This window comes from Heptranchias perlo, chromosome 4 (assembly GCF_035084215.1).
Source record: "Heptranchias perlo isolate sHepPer1 chromosome 4, sHepPer1.hap1, whole genome shotgun sequence".
NCBI lineage: Eukaryota > Metazoa > Chordata > Chondrichthyes > Hexanchiformes > Hexanchidae > Heptranchias > Heptranchias perlo.
The window spans coordinates 69,726,102-69,747,611 of NC_090328.1; the positions used below are offsets into that span (position 1 = coordinate 69,726,102).

The following is a 21,510-nucleotide window of genomic DNA, read 5'->3' on the forward strand; positions in this document are numbered from 1 at the left end:
CCCTGGCTACAGGCGTGGTGCCGAAGGATTGGAGGACTGCTAACGTTGTACTGTTGTTTAAAAAGGGAGAAAGAGATAGACCGAGTAATTATAGGCCAGTCAGTCTAACCTTGGTGGTGGGCATATTATTGGAATCGATTCTGAGGGACAGCATAAATCATTATTTGGAAAGGTACAGGTTAATCAAGGACAGTCAGCATGGATTTTTTAAGGGAAGGTCATGTCTGACTAACTCGATTGAATTTTTTGAGCAGGTAACAAGGAGGGTCGATGAGGGTTACATATTTGATGTAGTGTACATGGATTTTAGCAAGGCTTTTGACAAGTCCCATATGGCAGACTGGTCAAAAAAGTAAAAGCCCATGGCATCCAAGGGAAAGTGGCAAATTGGATCCAAAATTGGCTCAGTGGCAGGAAGCAAAGGGTAATGGTTGACGGGTATTTTTGCGACGAGAAGGCTGTTTCCATTGGGGTCCCGCAAGGCTCAGTACTAGGTCCCTTGCTTTTTGTGGTAAATATTAATGATTTGGACTTGAATGTGGGGGCTTGATCAAGAAGTTTGCAGATGATACAAAAATTGGCCATGTGGTTGATAAGGAAGAGGAAAGCTGTAGACTGTAGGAAGATATCAATGGACTGGTCAGGTGGGCAGAAAAGTGGCAAATGGAATTCAATCCAGAGAAGTGTGAGGTAATGCATTTGGGGAGGGCAAACAAGGCAAGGAAATACTCAATAAGTGGGAGGATACTGAGAGGTGTAGAGGAAGAAAGAGACCTTTGAGTGCATGTCCACTGATCCCTGAAGGTAGTAGGACAGTAGATAAGGTGTTTAAAACAGCATACAGGATACTTTCCTTTATTAGCTGAGGCATAGAATATAAGAGCAGGAAGGTTATGCTAGAACTGAATAAAACATTGGTTAGGCCACAGCTTGAGTACTGCTTACTGTTCTGGTCACCACATTACAGGAAAGATGTGATTACACTAGAGATTCATGAGGATGTTGCCAGGGCTGGAGAATTTTAGCCATGGGATAAGATTGGATAGGCTGGGTTGTTTTCTTTGGATCAAAGGAGGCTGAGGGGAGATTTAATTGAGGAATATAAAATTATGACGGTACAAGATAGAGTGGATAGAGAGGACCTATGTCCCTTAGCAGAGGGGTCATTGACCAGGGGGCATAGGTTTAAAGTAATTGGTAGAAGGATTAGATGGGAGCTGAGGAGAATTATTTTCACCCAGAGGGTGGTAGGGGTCTGGAACTCACTGTCTGAAAGGGTGGTAGAGGCAGAAACCTCAACTCATTTAAAAAGTACTTGGATGTGTACTTGAAGTGCCGTAACCTACAGGGCTATGGACCAAGTGCTGGAAAGTGGGATTAAGCTGGTTAGCTCTTTTTCCTGGCCGGCACAGACACGATGGGCCAAATGGCCTCCTTCTGTCCTGTAACTTTCTATGATTCTATACCAGTGCAGAATCCTGTTTCATGCTGTGCTAAAAATACATAAGTGAAGGCTGCAATGTCTTTAAAGTCAGAAACAAGTAACACATACATCTGAATATTATTAGGTTCTGCATGGTCTTCTTTGCATTACTCTTCACCTCAGTTTTTTTTTATTGTTATAGGTGAATACATTGATGATACAGGAAAGTGTCACAACTGTCATATCTATTGTGATAAATGTTTTGGCCCAGGCAAAGATGAGTGCATCAGTTGTGTTGTTTCAAGGTGAGTCCTTTTGATGTTATTCCCAAGTTTCTGCCTGTTTTATTCTATAGTTAATTCACTACAGTCATGTTTATTCCAGATCAACATGGACTACACAATGGATTTCTATAAACTATACTGGTGCCAATGTTTATACATTTGATTAAAGGAACTATAGGGTAGATTTTTTGATCATCAGGATTGTTGCTGCTGGGGCAATTTGGTTGTGCCAAAACTGGGAGATGGTACAAGTTCCAATTGCACCATTTCTCCACTGGATTCTTGCAGCATGCTATTTTACAGCCAATCTTTTAGGCTGGCCTAAAGCTTCATTAACATATTCAATGTAATTTAATTTTGCATGTAGAGTATTCTTCACATAATTTCCCATCCTTTACATTAGGATTCCAGAGTGCACTCCTCAAGCAAAGGAACTCTTAAAGGGGAGGATGATTTTCTTCTTGGGTTTTTCATTTTTGCTCTTTTTTGTGCTTATTTTGTCTCTTCACGGTCATGACATGTAGGAAATGTTTGCCTAAATACAAAAGCAGATGAATATTGTCTCCTAACCCAACAGAAAGCTAACTGTAAATTAAAAAAATTATAACAGTTAAACTGAACAAGAAAATCTTAAAGAAGAGATGATTTGAAAAATGGCTCTTAGAATACAAACTTTAACTCCAATTCAGGTGGCAAGAAGGCATCTAACTACTGTGCCCACTCGTAGGTCAATCAAAAACAAATGATTAAGTTGGTTTTGAAGCACCCAATTGCAGTATTTAATGTTTGAAATAGTATAGGGCATAGAAAGGCATGCCAGGGAGATCGACTGGCATCAGAGCTGGACTATCTCACCCATCATTACATCACCAACCATGTCTGAAGGCCCAGGAACACTTACCTAGTAATGACTGAGGACAAGTGCCTCTGCAGGCTCTCAGTCAGGAGGGAGGCAGTTGTACAGTTGTGTAATCTGCTGCAAAGACACAAACATCCAACCCACAACTTAGAATGGCACTATCAGTGGCAGTCGAGGTCACCACCACCCTCAATTCTTCTACCTTTGGCTCCTTCCCCAGGCTAGCACAGAAATAATTTGGAGTAGTAGCCAACTTGTCAACTGGTCTGTGTCACTTTTTGGGATTTTTGATCATTTCTCCACAGAGAGGTTTTGGAAAGATGAGTTACCTTTAAATGCTGTTTCTCTGTATTTGTACAAGTTTATCAAAAAAGCACCGAGACAAAAGATGGGTAATATGCTCATATAGTTGTTTTCCCTAAAGATTGTAAACAATAGCAATTCAATACCTTGTCTTGGCAATTGGTAAAACCTCACACTCATAGTGATCACTTTCTGGTTACGAACAGAGGGAGATAAAACAAACAGTGCCATATACAATTAGTCATGTTTTTGTAATAGAAAGATATGAGACACACTGGCACACCAAAAGGTGCAAGAAGGTTAGAATACAGGGGGTAATTAGAAATGATTTTGTTGAAGTCAAGCAAGATATGGGGAAACATAGCATTTTCATTATTTTGTATTATTACATGAAGCAAAGTTGTACTGATTGAAATAAGTGAATCTGATCATAAGTGTTGCTCTGTATGTTCATGTGCTGTGAAATAAAGCAGCTTCATGGCCTTGTCTCAACAAGTGTTTCCTCGGTCTGCCTTCAGAGAGATTGAAGAAGCACATTTACAAAATACCTGAATGTCCAGTTCCGATTGCATAGTTAGATATTGGGTAGTGCAGGCACATTGGGGAGTGCAGGTACATTCCTAAACATAGGAAGCTCAGATGACTTTTGGGAATGTGTACTGCTATACTTGAGAGAATATCCAAAGTAAATTCCTAAACTTGTAACATTTAGACTAAAAAAGGTGGGGGAGAGGTCAGGTGAAGAGAAATTTAGAAATCTAATGAGAAAAGTCAAGGCAACAGAGCAGTGTGGTGATTTGGGTAAAGATAAGCAGAGTGTGTTTACCAATAATAATTCATCAGCAAGTAAGGTTAAAGCAGGTAAAAAGTCAAAACTAAAGGCTCTTTATCTGAATGTACGGAGCATTCGTAACAAGATAGACAAATTAATTGCACAAATAGAGATAAGTAGGTTTGACCTAATAGCCATTACAGAGACATGGTTGCAAAGTGACCAAGGTTGGGAACTAAATATTCCAGGGTACATGACGTTTAGAAAAGACAGGCAGAATGGAAAAGGAGGGAGTATAGCCCTAATAATAAAGGATGACATAAGGACAGTGGTGAGAAAGGATCTTGGCTCGGAAGATCAGGAAGTAGAATCAGTATGGGTGGAAATAAGAAATAACAAGGGGCAGGAAACTAGTGGGAATAGTTTATAGGCCCCTAATAGTAGCTATACTGTTGGACAGAATATTAATCATGAAATAATAGGAGCTTGTAACAAACGTAATGCAATAATCGTGGGGGACTTTAATCATCATATCGACTGGGCAAATCAAATTGGCAAAGGTAGTCTGGAGGACGAGTTCATTGAATGCATTTGAGACAGTTTCCTAGAACAATACGTCATGGAACCAACCGGGGAAGAGGCTATTTTTTAGATCTTGTATTGTGTAATGAGACAGGTTAATTAGTAATCTCATAGTAAAGGATCCTCTGGGGAATAGTGATCATAATATGATAGAATTTCACATTGAGTTTGAGAGTGACATACTTAAGTCAGAAACTAGAGTCTTAAACTTAAATAAAGCTAATTACATAGGTATGAGGGGCGAGTTGGCTAAGGTAGATTAGGAAATTAGATTAAAGGGTATGACGGTTGATAAGCAACGGCAAACATTCAAAGAAGTATTTCAGTATTCTCAACAAATACACCTTCCATTGGAAAAATTGAAAACTCCACAGGAAAAGTGATCCATCCTTGGCTAACTAAAGAAGTTAAGGATAGTATTAGATTAAAAGAAGAGGCCTGTAATATTGCTAAGAAGAATAGCAAGCCTGAGGGTTGGAAGAGTTTTAGAAACCAGCAGAGGACTACCAAAAAATTGATAAAAAGGGAGAAAATACAATATGAAAGTAAACTAGGAAGAAATATAAAAACAGATGTAAGAGCTTCTACAAATATGCAAAAAGGAAGAGAGTAGCAAAAGTAAACTTTGGTCCCTTAGAGGCTGAGACAGGAGAAATTATAATAGGCAAGCAGGAAATGGCAGATGCGTTAAGCAAATATTTTGTATCTGTCTTCACAGTAGAAGAAACAAAAAGTATACCAGAAATAGTGGTGAACAAAGGTGCTAATGAGAGTGAGGAACTTAAAGTAATTAATATCAGTAGAGAAAAAGTACTTGAGAAACTGATGGGACTAAAAGCCGATAAATCCCTTGGACCCGATGGCCTACATCTGATGGTTCTAAAAGAGGTGGCTGCATAGGTAGTGGATGCATTGGTTATGATCTTCCAAAATTCCCTAGATTCTAGAATGGTCCCAGCAGATTGGAAGGTAGCAAATGTAACGCTGCTATTCAAGAAAGGAGAGAGAGAGAAAACACAAAACTACAGGCCAGTTAGCCTGACATCAGTCGTCGAAAAAATGCTGGAATCTATTATTAAGGAAGTGGTAACACGGCACTTAGAAAATCATAATATGATTAGGCAGAGTCAACATGGTTTTATGAAAGGGAAATCGTGTTTGTCAAATTTATTAGAGTTTTTTGAGGATGTAACTAGCAGGGTAGATAAAGGGGAACCAGTGGATGTAGTATATTTGGATTTTCAAAAGGCATTCGATAAGGTGCCACATAAAACGTTGTTACGCAAGATAAGGGTTCATGGGGTTGGAGATAACATATTAGCATGGATAGAGGATTGGTTAATGGACAGAAAACAGAGAGTAGGGATAAACAGGTCATTTTCAGGTTGGCAGACTGTAACTAGTGGGGTGCCACAAGAATCAGTGCTTGGGCCTCAGCTATTTACAATCTATATTAATGACTTAGATAAAGGGACCGAGTGTAATGTATCCAAATTTGCTGACGATACAAAGCTAGGTGGGAAAGTAAGCTGTGAGGAGGACACAAAGAGTCTGCAAAGGGATATAGACAGGTTAAGTGAGTGGGCAAGAAGGAGGCAGATGCAGTATAATGTGAGGAAATATGAGGTTCTTTACTTTGGTAGGAAGAATAGAGAAACAGGATATTTTTTAAGTAGTGAGAAACTATTAAATGTTGGTGTGCAGAGAGACTTGGGTGTCCTCGCACAAGAAACACAAAAAGTTAGCATGCAGGTACAGCAAGCAATTAGGAAAGCAAATGGCATGTTGGCCTTTATTGCAAGGGGGTTAGAGTACAAGAGTAAGGAAGTCTTACTACAATTGACAGGGCTTTGGTGAGACCTCACCTAGAGTACTGTGTACAGTTTTGTTCTCCTTACCTAAAGAAGGATATATTTGCCTTAGAGGCGGTGCAATGAAGGTTCACTAGATTAATTCCTGGGATAAGAGAGTTGTCCTATGGGGAGAGATTGAGTAGAATGGGCCTATACTCTCTGGAGTTTAGAAGAATGAGAGGTAATCTCATTGAAACATATAAAATTCAGAGGGGGCTTGACAGGGTAGATACTGAGAGGTGGTTTCTCCTGGCTGGAGATTCTAGAACTAGGGGTCATAGTCGCAGGATAAGGGGACAGCCATTTAAGACTGAGATGAGGAGGAATTTCTTCACTCAGAGGATTGTGAATCTTTGGAATTCTCTATTCCAGAGAGCTGTGGATGCTGAGTCGTTGAGTATATTCAAGGCTGAGATAGATAAATTTTTGGACTCTAGGGGTACCAAGGGATATGCGGATCTGGCAGGAAAGTAGAGTTGAGGTCGAAGATCAGCCATGATCTGATCGATTGGCGGAGCAGGCTCAAGGGGCCATATGGCCTACTGCTGATCCTAGTTCTTATGTTCTTAGCATAACCAATACTTGTCGCTTTTCCCAATGAATAGCCACGCCTATAGCAAAACTGCACAATTTCACTACACTGCTGCATTTTACAAAGTACTTGAGGCCATAGGTGTCAGTCGTGGCTCAGTGGCAGCACTCTTGCCTCTGAGCCAGAAGGTCATGGGTTCAAGTCCCTCTCCAGACACTTGAGCACATAAATATACACTGACACCACAGTTCAGTACTGAGGGAGTGCTGCACTATTGGAAGTGCCATCTTTTGGATGAGACGTTAAACCAAGGCCCGTCTGCCTTCCCAGGTGAATGTAAAAAGATCCCATGTCGCTATTTCAAAGAAGAGCAGGGGAGTTCTCCCAGTGTCCTGGCCAACATTTACCCCTCAAGCAACACCTAAAACAGCTGATCTGGGCATTTATTTCATTGCTGTTTGTGGGACCTTGCTGTGTGCAAATTGGCTGCCACGTTTCCTAAATTACAACAGTGACTACACTTCAAAAGTACTTCATTGGTTGTAAAGCACTTTGGGACGTCCTGAAATTGTGGAAGGCGCTATATAAATGTCAGTCTTTATTTTCTTTTTTATTGATGTCGCCACTGTGGGCATTTGGGCAGCAGCTCCTTTTGTGGCATCAGCACTTACTTCTCTTTTCTTGTGCATTGTGACTCACCCTAAGCTATCTCATAAACCTCCAGGGTATTAGTAGCTGTTCTGGTGCTGGCAAACACTGGTGAGAGGGATACAGGAAGCTGTCAGGTGCTGGATTGGTCTGGGTCACTGACAGAGCTGAAAGATTGTTCCAGGCAGAAGAGGAGTAAATGTTAGCATGCTGCTCCAAGGCACATCTTCAAACAGAGCTTGCATTGCAGTATGCAGTGTGTAATGTTTCTGTGTCAGTAAGTGAGAAGGGGGATAAGACATAACAAGAGCAGGATGGTACTAGCACTGGGCTTGGGTGAGGCATGCAGCTTTAGCTTCTACTAATCTTCTGATGCTCTTATAGGCAAGATGTTCTAAAATAATTCATATATGGCTCCTGCACAGCTACTGCAAGTAGAGAAGTAGTCTTGAGATGTTGTAAATTTAAGGAACACATATAGTGACAGACACGTGCCCAACCTACAGCCCATTCTGTTTGTTAGAAACTGACCACACTTTATTTACCTCAGTTATGTTACAATTACTTGTTGTGTAAAGCCCTTTTAAGATGCCAAGGGTTTCAGTGTTAAGTTGACATGTCCCCTGCTGAAGTATGGGTGAGCAATGAAAGTGCTTCATGATTGTCTATGCGCTTTACATGGACCAGCAGCAATGTGGGCATAACACTTAGTGGATTACATACTGGTATATAGGATTTTGGGTATCCCTAACTTGGCAGCTTTCTTAAGGTTTGACATTTGCTTCCAGTCCCGATCCTGCAGGGGCCGTAGTCAGCACTGACCCTCTTTGGCAAGCTGCACTGCTCTTCTCTGGGGAGAGTGCTCTGAAGTGCAAAATTGGACAATCCTCCCTGAACCCACTTCATGCAACCATACCTCCACTTTGGCACCCACCAAATGAATTTCAAGCTCTGCACTGCTCCATCAGTTACTCAAAGTTTCCATTTTCTGCTCCATATTTTTGTTGCCATTCGCCGTTTTTTGCAAGCAACTTTTTTTTCCATCCAGAAACTTTGCCAAGCTGATGTCATTCCCACTGGCTTTTGGCATGAGTTAGTATCGGAGCATGTCAATGAGTCCCCCTTGAGCCCCTGCACCCCCAATTCCCACACTGAGTTAAAATCAGGGCTCTAATGTGCTGGTCTATCACCAGGAGATAGAGAAATCTAGATACATCCTTTATTTTTCTCCTGTAAATTATTCTCCCCTCTGTACTTGGGGAAAATTACTCAATAAACATTATAGGAGCTTCTAAGTCCAGAAATGTAAATAGTTTCACTGCCCATCCTTTGTGATTTGATGACAGGTGACTCGCCTTTCTTCTCATCCTCAGGTTCTTTGATGATGGGCATTGTGTCATGAACTGCCCCACTGGTAAGTTTCACATGAATGGCCAGTGTCACCAGTGTCACCACACCTGCAAGGGATGTACAGGAGGTGAACCTCATGACTGCACATCGTGTGATAAAGGTAATAGTAATTGTAAAAAGATAATAGTAATTGTAAAAAGAAATCACAATGTGCCCGTTTCTTCACACACGTATGCCATCAATGACAAAGATTCGATAAGCAACTGCTTTATTGAGTACACATATTCTACTTTAGATCAGGCACTAATTCTAAATTGGATCTTAACCTCACAAGTGATCCATGATGCTCTTTCTATTGCTGTTGTTCACCTGGATCCAAACTATGCAGCTCACTTCTCATTAATCACAGTATTATATTTACATAAATGAAAAGTCCAAGCTTTGGAAGTGTTTTTTTTAGGAAATACCATTAATAATGAGTTGCGGTGATTAAAGCAGGCTCCAGAATGGCACTGGTTCTTAGCAAAAAATGGTTTTGTATTCAACAAAGTTGCTTTTGCTTAAAAACTGTAATGCTGTTCCAGAACACTCCAGCCAAATATAACCACTGCCGAGCTGTGCACCAGCATTTCTCACCTGTGCAGGGGTTCTTGAAACTGGTATACACACCAGGGAATTACTGCCCATCCCTTCCAGCCTAGCGACCATGGGATCTGAGCGCAGACATCAACCTTGTAGATATAGCTATCTGTGGGCCAATTCCTGTTCTCTAGATAAGCAAAAATAAAACAAAATGGCAACAAACAAACGATGCTCTGAATCCCCCTGATTGATTTTGCTATTAAGCCGAGACAATGGTAAAATAAATTTTTTGTGTAAAATCCTTACACCCATTCTGTGATCCGCACCACAACCTCTTCAGATATTGTCAACACTTTGATCTCCTGTGGTCCACTGTCATTTTGTGTGCCTGTTGATTTAAAAACTAGATTTTGCTTAATTTTCTTCTTGAGATCATGGAATCTCTTCTTGGCCTTCTGCCGCTGATGGACATGGAGGTTATTTTACAAGACTACGCTCCCAGCGGGTAGCCTCAGTGGGAATGTGGACTTGTAAAATTACTTCCCTTGTGTTGACTTGCCTGCTAATCTTTTCCCAGGTCGTTTTCTTGTATGTGGTTTGGAGGAGAGGGTGCCAGAGCTGAGTATTGCTGCCAGTTACACAATCAAATTTAGCACTGCAATGGCAATACACACGTTTCTGGCAGATTGTTCCATCCTAGCTCTAAAGATCCCATGACGCACATCTATATTGACAAAAAGTTTGTTTCTTTTAAGGATCTAAAGACATATTTCTGTTTTAAAGGATTAAAACTTGATAATCAATGCTTTGCTGTGATTGGTTTAAACTTCAGTAGTGAACACTGTAGAGTTGATGAGAAGAAACTTCAATGTTTCCGCACGTTCATAAATTCTCTGTGTTTGGCAACTAATGAGTCATTTAGAGGCTCATAATACTAACATGGAACTTCCGGTCAAATTTTGATATATAATTTAAAGCTAGTATTTGTATTTATGCAAATTTTGACTCAGGAAAAATGAATTTATCTTTCACATTTTTCTTGTCTTCTTAGATAAATTTAGGAACAACCGTTACTTTTTCAAAGGAGAATGCAGAGAAGATTGCCCCATATCTCACTATCCTGCAGCTGATAAAACCTGCAAGCGGTGTTCCATTAACTGCGAAGTATGTACTAGTGGCACACACTGTGTAAGGTGTTCCTCAGGCTACTATCCTACCTCTGAAGGATGCCGACAGTTAAAATGTGGAGAAGGTAAGAAAGAAACTGATTCTTCATGCACTGCATGGGTTTAGAACTGAGCCCTAAGTGATAAATTTAACAACTATATCAACTACAACTACTGAGACAGATTACTTTATGGAAATTTGTGACATTATATATACAATATGTAAATAGAATAGAACCAGAATATATCAACTACTTCAGAGCTTTTCAGGTAATAAACATGCATCTACATCATGTTGGCCTTGTGGAACTCTTAAACTTTTTAAAAAGAAAAATAGACACAGGAAAATACATCCAGTATCAAAGAATGATCTGACTGGGAATTTTTAATCATGTAAGATTCTTTCATAAGGGAATCTCTCTTCTGTCAAAACTGATGGTGGTCATGACATCTACCCTGTAACGTCGTGACCAAAAACATCTTTATTGATCTCAGTGACCCCCCCAGTGGAGCCAGGGAGGGGAGGAGGGAGGGATTTGATGAACATAAAAAAGAAAAGTAACCAGGGTTCCTTCTCTTCATCACTACTATTACCTTTCATTATTCCACTGGAATGCGTATATGTGTGGACATCTGATGAGGAGAGAATTGGATTTGGCAGTGTTGAATAGTCTATTAGCACTTAAATGTCACTTGGGTGAGATATTGGAGAGCTGCTAGTGCTAATGGAATTGTACCATGCAACTGCAGGAGAGAGAAGTTAAAGTGGGAGGGGAAACAATTTTTAAAAGATGCCAGTTAATAAGCAATTTTCACTGATATCTGATTCCAACATCTCTTAAGTAGCATTGGATGTGTACCATCCTACAAATGAACTACTGACCTAACTCCCAACTGCCTTCAGGGTAGACTAAGGGTTTATGGCTCATACTGTATTGGATGTACATAAATGAACTCATGCATGTAACGAATTGAGCTCTCCCTCGCACCTTCAGCTGTGTATTAAAAGTAACAATTGTATTTATTAGCTGAAATGGATTTCTAATCCCTTTTTTATGGGCTAGACAATAACAATGGACAACTTAAAAGGCTGTCTTACAGGGAAGAATATATGTTTTCTGAGGTGTAGCTCTCTGTATGTGTTTGCATACCTTACATGTAAAGCCTCATTTAAAATTGTATACACCCCGCATATTGCAAATGTATAAACCATTTAGGGGGACATGGCTCAGTAAAATAAAATAGGATTACATTTTTCTGAAAATAAACAAAGATGATCAGTTAAGGGCAGATACAAAAGGTGGATAGTCAGTCATCCCAGGATTTTCATCCTTAAAAGGCCAATCTCCGCCCCTGCCTCAGCCCATCTGCCATTGAAACCCTCATCCATGCTTTTGTTGCCTCCAGTCTTAACTATTCCAATGCTCTCCTGGCCTGCCTCCCATCTTCCATCCTCCATAAACTTGAGCTCATCCAAAACCTTGCTGCCCATAACCTAACTCGCACCAAGTCCCATTAATCATACCCCTGTGCTCGCTGACCTAAATTGGCTCTCAGTACCCGAATGCCTCCGTTTTAAAATCCTCATCCTCGTGTTCAAATCCCTCCATGGTCCTGCCCCTCCCTATCTCTGCAACTCTCTCCAGTCCTGCCACTCTCCGAGAACTCTGCGTTCCTCGAATTCTAGCCTCGTGCATCCTGGACTTCCTTTGCTCCACCATTGGCGGCCGTGCCTTCAGTTGTCTAGGCCTTAAGTTCTGGAATTCCCTCCCTAAACCTCTCCGCCTTTCCACCTCCTTTAAGACACTCCTTAAAGTCTACCTCTTTGAGCAAGCTTTTGGTCACCTGTCCTAATATCTCCTTCTTTGGCATGATGTCAATTTTTTGTCTGATTATGCTCCTGTGAAGCGCCTTGGAATATTTTACCACATTAATGGCGTTAAATAAATGCAAGTTATTGTTGTTATATTTAAAATATTTTCACAGGATGATTTAAAGGGAATCATCTTGAAAAGGTAATTCAAATTAAATTAATCTGGGAAAAATAAACAGGAAATGTGGAAAATGTACAGTAAGTTATTCCGGATCTGAAAGAGAAGGAAAGGTTAACTTTTCAGGTGAGGCCCTTCATCTAAACTCCATAGCAGGGCTGGAGAAGCCTGTCTAATAGAACTAAAATGAAGCAAAGGATAGGGATAGGTAAAAGCCAAGTTTTCTGGTCCAGGCAGGCACAGACACTGTGTACATCTTTTTCCCCTCGGGACACCAAATTGATTGCTGCAGTGCAAGCTCATGCAGCAACAGCTGATTTGCTTGTTGAAGGGATCTTGTTGGGCTCCTACCCGACACATTTACTTTGTTCTGTGTTATGCGCTGAGGGTGGGAATTCCTGACCTTGTGATGCCATCATCAAGCCCTCCTCAAAGATCTTGGATCCCTCTGCCCAACCCAACTACCACCCTGTCTCCAAACTTCTTTTCCTCCCTAAGTCGTCAACCATGTTGCCGCCACCCAGCTCCATTCCCAGCTTTTGCATCACTCACGCTTCAAATCCCTATTAATCCAGTTTCCACCCCATTCACAGCACCAAGATTGCCCTCGTCAAAGTTGCCATTCTTGACTCCTTGACCACTACTGTGCAATTGCTTAGCCAAATCAAGTCCTGAATGAGCAAGTACTTTCTTCAACTTTATATTGGCTGGACTGAAGTCATCTTGCTTGGCTGCAACATATAATTCCACACCTAAGCATTCAACTCCCTCCCTTTGTTTGGCAGCTTCCTCAAATTGAAATCAATGGAGTATAGAGGAGCACTTTCAGCTGCAATGCCTTCAGTCATTTTGGCCCAACACACTGGAACACTTTCTCTACAGCCCTCTGCTTTGTTGCTTCTCTCCCCTCCATCTTATTTGGCCTTGAGCTGAGCTTCAAACCCATATCATTGCCAGCTCCAAAACCACCTATTTCCACCTCAGCAACATCAGCCACACTGCCACTGCATCACTTATCCCATGCCATTGTCACCTTCAGTTGCCCCAATACTCTCCTTGTTGGTTTACAAAGTTCTGCCCTTCACGAATTGCAACTCATCCAAAGCTCTATTATTCCACACTTGTTCCCCTACTATCCCTGTACTTTGAGATATTTTACTACATTAAAGATGCTAAATAAGTGCAAGTTTTATTTGTTGTGATACTTCTGCCAGATCAAGTGTTCCCACTTATAGTATGTAGCTCACTGTATACCCTGGGAGCAAAGTGAAAGCATCAAAGAGGAGCTGGAAGTTAGGAGAGGATGTCTAGGAATGGAAGAGAAGGGAAGAGCACTCTGTGAGTGGAAAAGTGCCTCTGTGAAGGGGGTAGAGAGGAGTGTTCAGGTAAGTTTTGGAGAAGTGTGGTTAGATTGGTCTGTGGAACATGGATAAACCCAAATGTTACTTTTTTTAAAAATAAATTTTTAGAACTAAAAATCTATTGATTGTAAAATTAATCAGAATACGCCCTTTTAACGTAAAAATCACTGGGCATTGGTGGACTTAGGGTAACATTTAGCAGGAGTGTGTACGATTCAGAATTTATGGCCTACAACCTTGCAAACATTTAAATATGCTAACATTTAAAATTCGGACTCTCACCAAATAGTTTTTCTTGTTCCCAACACAAAAGCTAATTTCCAGAAGCAACTCCACATTTCCTGTGAACTGATGAAATAATCAAGGATAGCATGCCCAGGGCTGCTTCTGTGATTGGAATCCATTTTGATCTATCACAAGATAATCACCTCAACCTCCTTGTTATTACCACTAGTTGTGGTACTGGTAAGAACTGTACTCAGGCATCTTACACAGTCAAGTGAAAATAATTAATTTGAAATGGGGACAGGGCAGGTTTAAATTAGGGTCCTAATGTCTGGTCATGCTGGTAAAAAATTTATTTCGCTGCCATTGGCACAAACTTGGAGATTTTCTGTGTCATGTGACTCGATTAGATAGAGAGAAACATTTTCCGCTGATGGGGGAGTCTAGGACATGGGGACATAACCTTAAAATCAGAGCCAGATCATTCAGGAGAGAAGTCAGGAAACATTTCTTCATGCAAAGGGTAGAAGTGTGGAACTCTCTCCTACAAAAAGCAGTAGATGCTAGCTCAATTAATAATTTTAAATCTGAGATTGGTAGATTTTTGCTGGCCAAGGGTATTAAAGGATGAAGCTAAGGTGGGTAAATGGAGTTAGAATACAGATCAGCCATTGAATGGCGGAACAGGCTCGAGGGGCTGAATGGCCTACTCCTGTTCCTATGTTCCGATGTTTCTATAGGCTGATCATTGTTCACATTAAAGCTTCTATTCCAACAAGGTGATGTAAATGTAATCATGTGTAAAATATTACAGTTAGATGCACTGGATCAGTAATTATGTAGATGCCTTACTTAACAGTACTAAATTGTACTAGTAATTCACAATATTCCAACATACAGAGCCCTCCCTGTTTATAATAATTTGAGTTTGTATTGTCAGTGTTTAATTTAACTTTAATGGTGAGGGTTTCCACTTGTCCAATTTTTGAATGGGTTTTCTGGAAATTTAGAAAAAGCATAAACCAAACATGATAATTGTGGGTTTTAAAATGAATACTTTGTTTTTATTCCATTTTTTTTCTGTGACTTATGATGTGGTTGCATTAATTACTGAGGTTTTTCCAATAAATTTTAATCAGCAGTTAAGAAAAACAGAATTGAACCCATAATCCCACCCCTGCCTCAGCCCTGTCCTGCCCCCTCTGTTCAATTCCATCCTGCCTTCTGCTTCAGCCCTCTCCTGTCTCTGTTCAGTTTTGGAATTGGCAATTGATGGCAATGCTAGAGTTAATATCTGCCAGAACTGTACAGATTGTCAACCTGAAGGTAACATAGAAAGTGTACATCTATCAATCAGTCCTCCTACATGTTTCCTTCACTGCCCAAAATCAGGAAAGTCTCACTTGTGTTACGAATTATAACTCATGCTTATATTAACCATAAAACCTGTATTTACAATCCACAGGTGAAATTGCAGATCCTGGCAATGAAGACTGTGTGCAGTGTGCAGGAGGATGTGGAAAATGTATATTAGGTAAGCTATCACATAGAATTATATAGAAATTACAACATGGAAATAGGTCATTTGGCCCAACCAGTCCATGTTCGTGTTTATCCTCCACCCGAGCAGTAGTTCTAATCCCATGTACACGCTCTGTTCCCATATCCTTTTAACTGATCCATCCACCGGCATGTGTCTGACTCACTTTTAGTCATTACTGAAAATGCTGCTCATAGAAAAATAGTTTATCCATTTCAGAGTGGAGTCTACTCCATTTAAGCAGAAGATTGTTAAGTGTGCTGATCATTTAAGCGTACAAAGTTTTAGAAGTCAAAACTTGCATCAATTCTTTGCTATAGAAACTAAATGTGCCAAACCATTGTACCAATGTATAATATTTCAATTAAGTATCACACATACAGTGCAGTCTTAAGCAACAGATTAATCGTCATCATCATTCTTACTTATCAAATACAAATCAGGTTATTTTTCATCAAAATGTGTCAATCAACACCTCATTCTTTCTCTAACAATTGAGCTGCCAGCATAAATATCACATTATAGACCTTTTTAAAATTCTTAAATTATTCTACACTGTTCTTTGTTGTAAATAAGAGAACAGTTTCTTTTAGTAAATTAGTTCTATATTGCTCCCTTATTTTAAAAAATGCACAAAATGCAATGATTAAAAATCATTTGACTAAATCCTTAGCAGTGCGGTACACTGTAGAGTCTTTACATTATGGAACGATATTCCTGCATACTCCTGAGTTGTGTGGCCTGGATATGTGGATAAAAAGATTATGTAACATAGGAGTGCAACGTAATACAGTTAACTCTTTAGTTATTTTGTTGGCAACAATTCCTAACTGTCATTAAATTATCTAGCCAAGTCAGGAACTGATGCAGTGAGTGCACTCCTCCTGTTAAAAACATATTCCCCCTATTAAAAATGTACTTCAGAATAGATGTATCATAGCTGTTCTCTCACATCCCAACAACTGCTCTTTGTTCAACCTGCAGGATTCCTGTTCAAACGGACATTCTTATCAATTTTGAGCATTCAAAACGAACCAGTCGGAAATGGTTCGCAGTGAGCTACCTTGTTTTTTTTTTAACACTTGCATCAATAGGAGAACTGATTAGATTTTAAACTATTTAAACTCTTTCCGAAATCCTTTTCAAAAGGGGTGTTGCAGTTTTGTTTTATTCTTTCTGGATTTTTCTCCTGAAGGTACTGACTGTTGCTGAGGTAGTTTCCCACTCTTGCACTTTTTAGTAGGAGTCACTGGATAGTGATCAGAAGCAACAACCGTAGCTGATTTTTCTCCCCTTCCCTAGAACCAGGGGAACTGAGGCAATTTTAGTGTCATTGAACCCCCAACTGAGATCAGCTAATTCAACAAAGACCTCTCTGGCCTGTACAGCTCAGCCCCACAACTCAACCATCAGAGAGAATGCTGCAATTTTTTTGCTTCATTTTCCTTTTTGCTGCGAAATGGATTGTAGCAAAATGACCAAAAGATCAATGGTGAGTGGCTTTCGCAAGGAGTGCATCTCAGGAATGCAGCCCATGATTTCTCATCCTTTAAAATGAATGGACCAAAAATCACAGGTTATCTGCCTGCAATTGCCTGAGATACGCTACCTGGGAGTTCTGCCAGCACATGGGAGTACCAGATCACAAAATCATCCATCACATCTGCTCAATTGCTCTTTGCAATACATATTGATATCAGATCATGTCTATGATCAAAAGCTGCTTTGGATTTGTTCATCTGGGATGGAAAGAATATCAGTGCAGTAGATACTATTCAAACTATTTCAAATTTAACCTATTACAAAATATTAATGAAAGAAAAATTTGCATTTATATTGCGCCTTTCATGACCTTAGGACATCCCAAAGCGCATTACAGTATTTGAAGAAGTACTTGATGAAGTATTTTTTGAAATGTAGTCACTGTTATTATGTATGGAAATGTGGCAGCCAATTTGTGCACATCAAGTTCCCACAAACAGCAATGTGATAATGACCGATCTGTTTTTAGTGATGTTGGTTGAGGGATAAATATTGGTCAGGAGAACTCCCTGCTCTTCTTTGAAATAGTGTCATGAGATCTTTTACGTCCACCTGAGAGGGCAGACGGGGCATCAGTTTAACATGTCATCCAAAAGGCGGCACCTCCAAAACTGCAACAGTCGCTCAGAGCTGCACTGAAGTGTCAGCCTAGATTTTGTGCTCAAGTCTCTACAGTGGGACTTGAAACCACAACCTTCTGGCTCAGAGGCAAGAGTGTTACTACTGAGCCACGGCTATTGTCATTAAAAGTCTTAAATCTCACTTTGCTCATCATGGCATGTCAAACATGGTCTTCAGTAACAGTGGACCTCAGTTTTTGGCATGAGAGTTCAAGAAATTTGAATAAGATTGGATTTTCATGTATGATCATCTCTAAGCTAAGCATAATCCAATGCCAAGGTAGGACATACTGTTAAAAGTAGAACATATAGCCTCACTCCAGACTTGAGCACATAATCTAGGCTGACACTTCAGGGTAGTACTGAGGGAGTGCTGCACTGTCGGAGGTGCCGTCTTTCGAACGAGATGTTAAACCGAGACCCCGTCTGCCCTCTCAACTGGACGTAAACGATCCCATGGAACTATTCGAAGAAGAGAAGGGGAGTTCTCCTGCTGTCCTGCCCAATATTTATCCCTCAACCAACATCAAAAAAAAACGATGAGCTGGTCATTTATTTCATTGCTGTTTGTTGGAGTTTGCTGTACACAAATAGGCTTTTTTTTTTATTCGTTCACGGGATGTGGGCGTCGCTGACAAGGCCAGCATTTATTGCCCTTGAGAAGGTGGTGGTGAGCCGCCTTCTGGAACTGCTGCAGTCCGTGTGGTGAAGGTTCTCCCACAGTGCTGTTAGGTAGGGAGTTCCAGGATTTTGACCCAGCGACGATGAAGGAACAGCGATATATTTCCAAGTCGGGATGGTGTGTGACTTGAGGGGAACGTACAAGTGGTGTTGTTCCCATGTGCCTGCTGCCCTTGTCCTTCTAGGTGGTAGAGGTCACGGGTTTGGGAGGTGCTGTCGAAGAAGCCTTGGCGAGTTGCTGCAGTGCATCCTGTAGATGGTACACACTGCAGCCACTGTGGAGGGAGTGAATGTTTAGAACATAAGAACATAAGAAATAGGAGCAGGAGTAGGCCAATCGGCCCCTCGAGCCTGCTCCGCCATTCAATAAGATCATGGCTGATCTTAGGGTGTTGGATGGGGTACCAATCAAGCAGGCTGCTTTGCCCTGGATGGCGTCAAACTTCTTGAGTGTTGTTGGAGCTGCACTCATCCAGGCAAGTGGAGAGTATTCCATCACACTCCTGACTTATGCCTTGTAGATGATGGAAAGGCTTTGGGGAGTCAGGAGGTGAGTCACTCGCCACAGAATACCCAGCCTCTGACCTGCTCTTGTAGCCACAGTATTTATGTGGCTGGTCCAGTTAAGTTTTTGGTTGATGGTGGGGGATTCGGCGATGGTAATGCCGTTGAATGTTAAGAGGAGGTGGTTAGATTCTCTCTTGTTGGAGATGGTCATTGCCTGGCACTTGACTGGCGCAAATGTTACTTGCCACTTATCAGCCCAAGCCTGGATGTTGTCCAGGTCTTGCCGCACGCAGACACAGACTGCTTCATTATTTGAGGGGTTGCGAATGCAACTGAACACTGTGCAATCATCAACGAACATCCCCATTTCTGACCTTATGATGGAGGGAAAGTCATTGATGAAGCAGCTGAAGATGGTTGGGCCTAGGACACTGCCCCGAGAAACTCCTGCAGCAATGTCCTGGGGCTGAGATGATTGGCCTCCAACAACCGCTACCATCTTCCTTTGTGCTAGGTATGACTCCAGCTACTGGAGAGTTTTCCCCCTGATTCCCATTGACTTCAATTTTACTAGGGCTCCTTGGTGCCACACTCGGTCAAATGCTGCCTTGATGTCAAGGGCAGTTACTCTCACCTCACCTCTGGAATTCAGCTCTTTGGACCAAGGCTGTAATGAGGTCTGGAGCCGAGTGGTCCTGGCAGAACCCAAATTGAGCATCGATCAGCAGGTTATTGGTGAGTAAGTGCTGCTTGATAGCACCATCGACGATACCTTCCATCAGTTTGCTGATGATTGAGAGTAGACTGATGGGGCGGCAATTGGCCGGATTGGATTTGTCCTGCTTTTTGTGGACAGGACACACCTGGGCAATTTTCCACATTGTCGGGAAGATGCCAGTGTTGTAGCTGTACTGGAACAATTTGGCTAGAGGCACGGCTAGGTCTGGAGCACAAGTCTTCAGCACTACAGCCGGGATGTTGTCGGGGCCCATAGCCTTTGTTGTATCCAGTGCTCTCAGCCATTTCTTGATATCACATGGAGTGAATCGAATTGGCTGAAGACTGGCTTCTGTGATGGTGGGGCTAGCGGGAGGAGGCCGAGATGGATCATCCCCTCGGCACTTCTGGCTGAAGATAGTTGCAAACGCTTCAGCCTTGTCTTTTGCACTCATGGGCTGGACTCTGCCATCATTGAGGAAATAGGCTGCCATGTTGCCTACATTACAACAGTGACCACACTTCAAAAGTACTTATTTGGCTGTAAAGTGCTTTGGGAGGTTCTGAGATCATGAAAGGCTATATAATTGCAAGTCTTTTTTTTTCTTTTTCAGCCAACAAAAGGGTTGCTGAAGAAAGCAAGCTGAAGTACATCATAATGAACTTTACTTTGCCCAGCAACACAAACACACAATAAGATTTCTGTTCTATTCCCAGGTCACATAATAAAGCTAGTCTAAACTAAGCATAGCATCAGTCTGCCTCCTGTATTGGTTATGCTTATCCCATCTATTAAGACAGGTTGCCCCTGTTACACTTTGTCACTTGCAAAGACTTCACCTGCACTATTTGACCAGCAAATCCATCTTTGGCCAAGCATTGATCACGTTCTGAGAAGTGATCACTTCTCATTTGAGTCAGTGCTTCCCAAAGTGACCTTTTCTTCAGTTTTTGAAACTTATATCATTAGATTTGCCCTTTCACTGATGTTTTATTTTATTTATTAGATTAATCCATTGTTAAACACAATTACAACACGTGATCCTTCCTTTGTACCGTACAATCATTCCCTTACCAGTAATTAGCTTCAGAAATTAAAGTTATTAAAGACAATTACAATATCATGATCATTCCTTTGTACCGTACAATCACTCCTTTACCATTTATTAGCTTCAGAAATTAAAGTTCAATTTGTCTCCTCCGACACATATTAATCTACTGAACTTGAAAAACTGGTTAAAAAATGCCATCCTTAAATTCCTTTCAGAATAATACATCCACAAAGCCATATAATGTTCTTTTAGTCTATATTTGAAATACACTTCGAGGTTTATTCTTCTCCCCTTATAAAATAGAGCATTTCACGAATGTTATGACTTACTTGGTTCTGAATGCAATGCATGCCATCTAGTGGCAAAATATCACAAATCACCATGAAATAATAGTGGAAAAATGAAAAGGAAAAAAATGCAAATGTTGAAAATTTTAAATAAAAACAGAACATGTAGGAGATACACAGTCAGCATCTGTAAAGAGAAAAGATGAGTGACCATATTTCACCCTTCATCAGACTTCTTGGAAATATTTTTGCCCTGATATCTTAATGCTAAGAGAAAATAAAATTTAAACTAAGTTAATTTTAATGAAATAAATAAGATTCATGTATTTTCCAAACATTTTTTGGGGGTAGATATTGATTTCAAGTGATAGTGTTAAATGGGTGACGGCAAATTGGCAGCCTGTTTTACATCTCTCTTAATTTTTATTTCTATTGACTTGAATGGAAATATAAATCAGGGAAGATGTAAAACAGGCTGTTGACTTGCTATCACCTGTTTTACACTATTGCACAAAGTCAAAACCAATCCCAATTTGTTTAACAAGCTTGTGCTTTGGTGTAAAAAAAAAGCTACATAACCAGAAGCAAAGGGGATATTTTTTTAAAAAATCATTGCTCAAAAGTTAACATTTC

At 40.7% G+C, this 21,510-nt stretch overlaps 1 protein-coding gene across 1 annotated transcript in view; it reads left to right on the plus strand.

The window, feature by feature from the left end:
* The window catches only part of pcsk5b (proprotein convertase subtilisin/kexin type 5b), a 348,074-nt gene that overhangs the window by 246,972 nt on the left and 79,592 nt on the right, over positions 1–21,510 (plus strand). The window contains exons 21-24 of the mRNA XM_067983096.1: positions 1,626–1,728; positions 8,630–8,766; positions 10,240–10,440; positions 15,397–15,465. Coding sequence (XP_067839197.1) covers positions 1,626–1,728; positions 8,630–8,766; positions 10,240–10,440; positions 15,397–15,465 — 510 coding nt within the window. The remainder of the gene's footprint in view (positions 1–1,625; positions 1,729–8,629; positions 8,767–10,239; positions 10,441–15,396; positions 15,466–21,510) is intronic.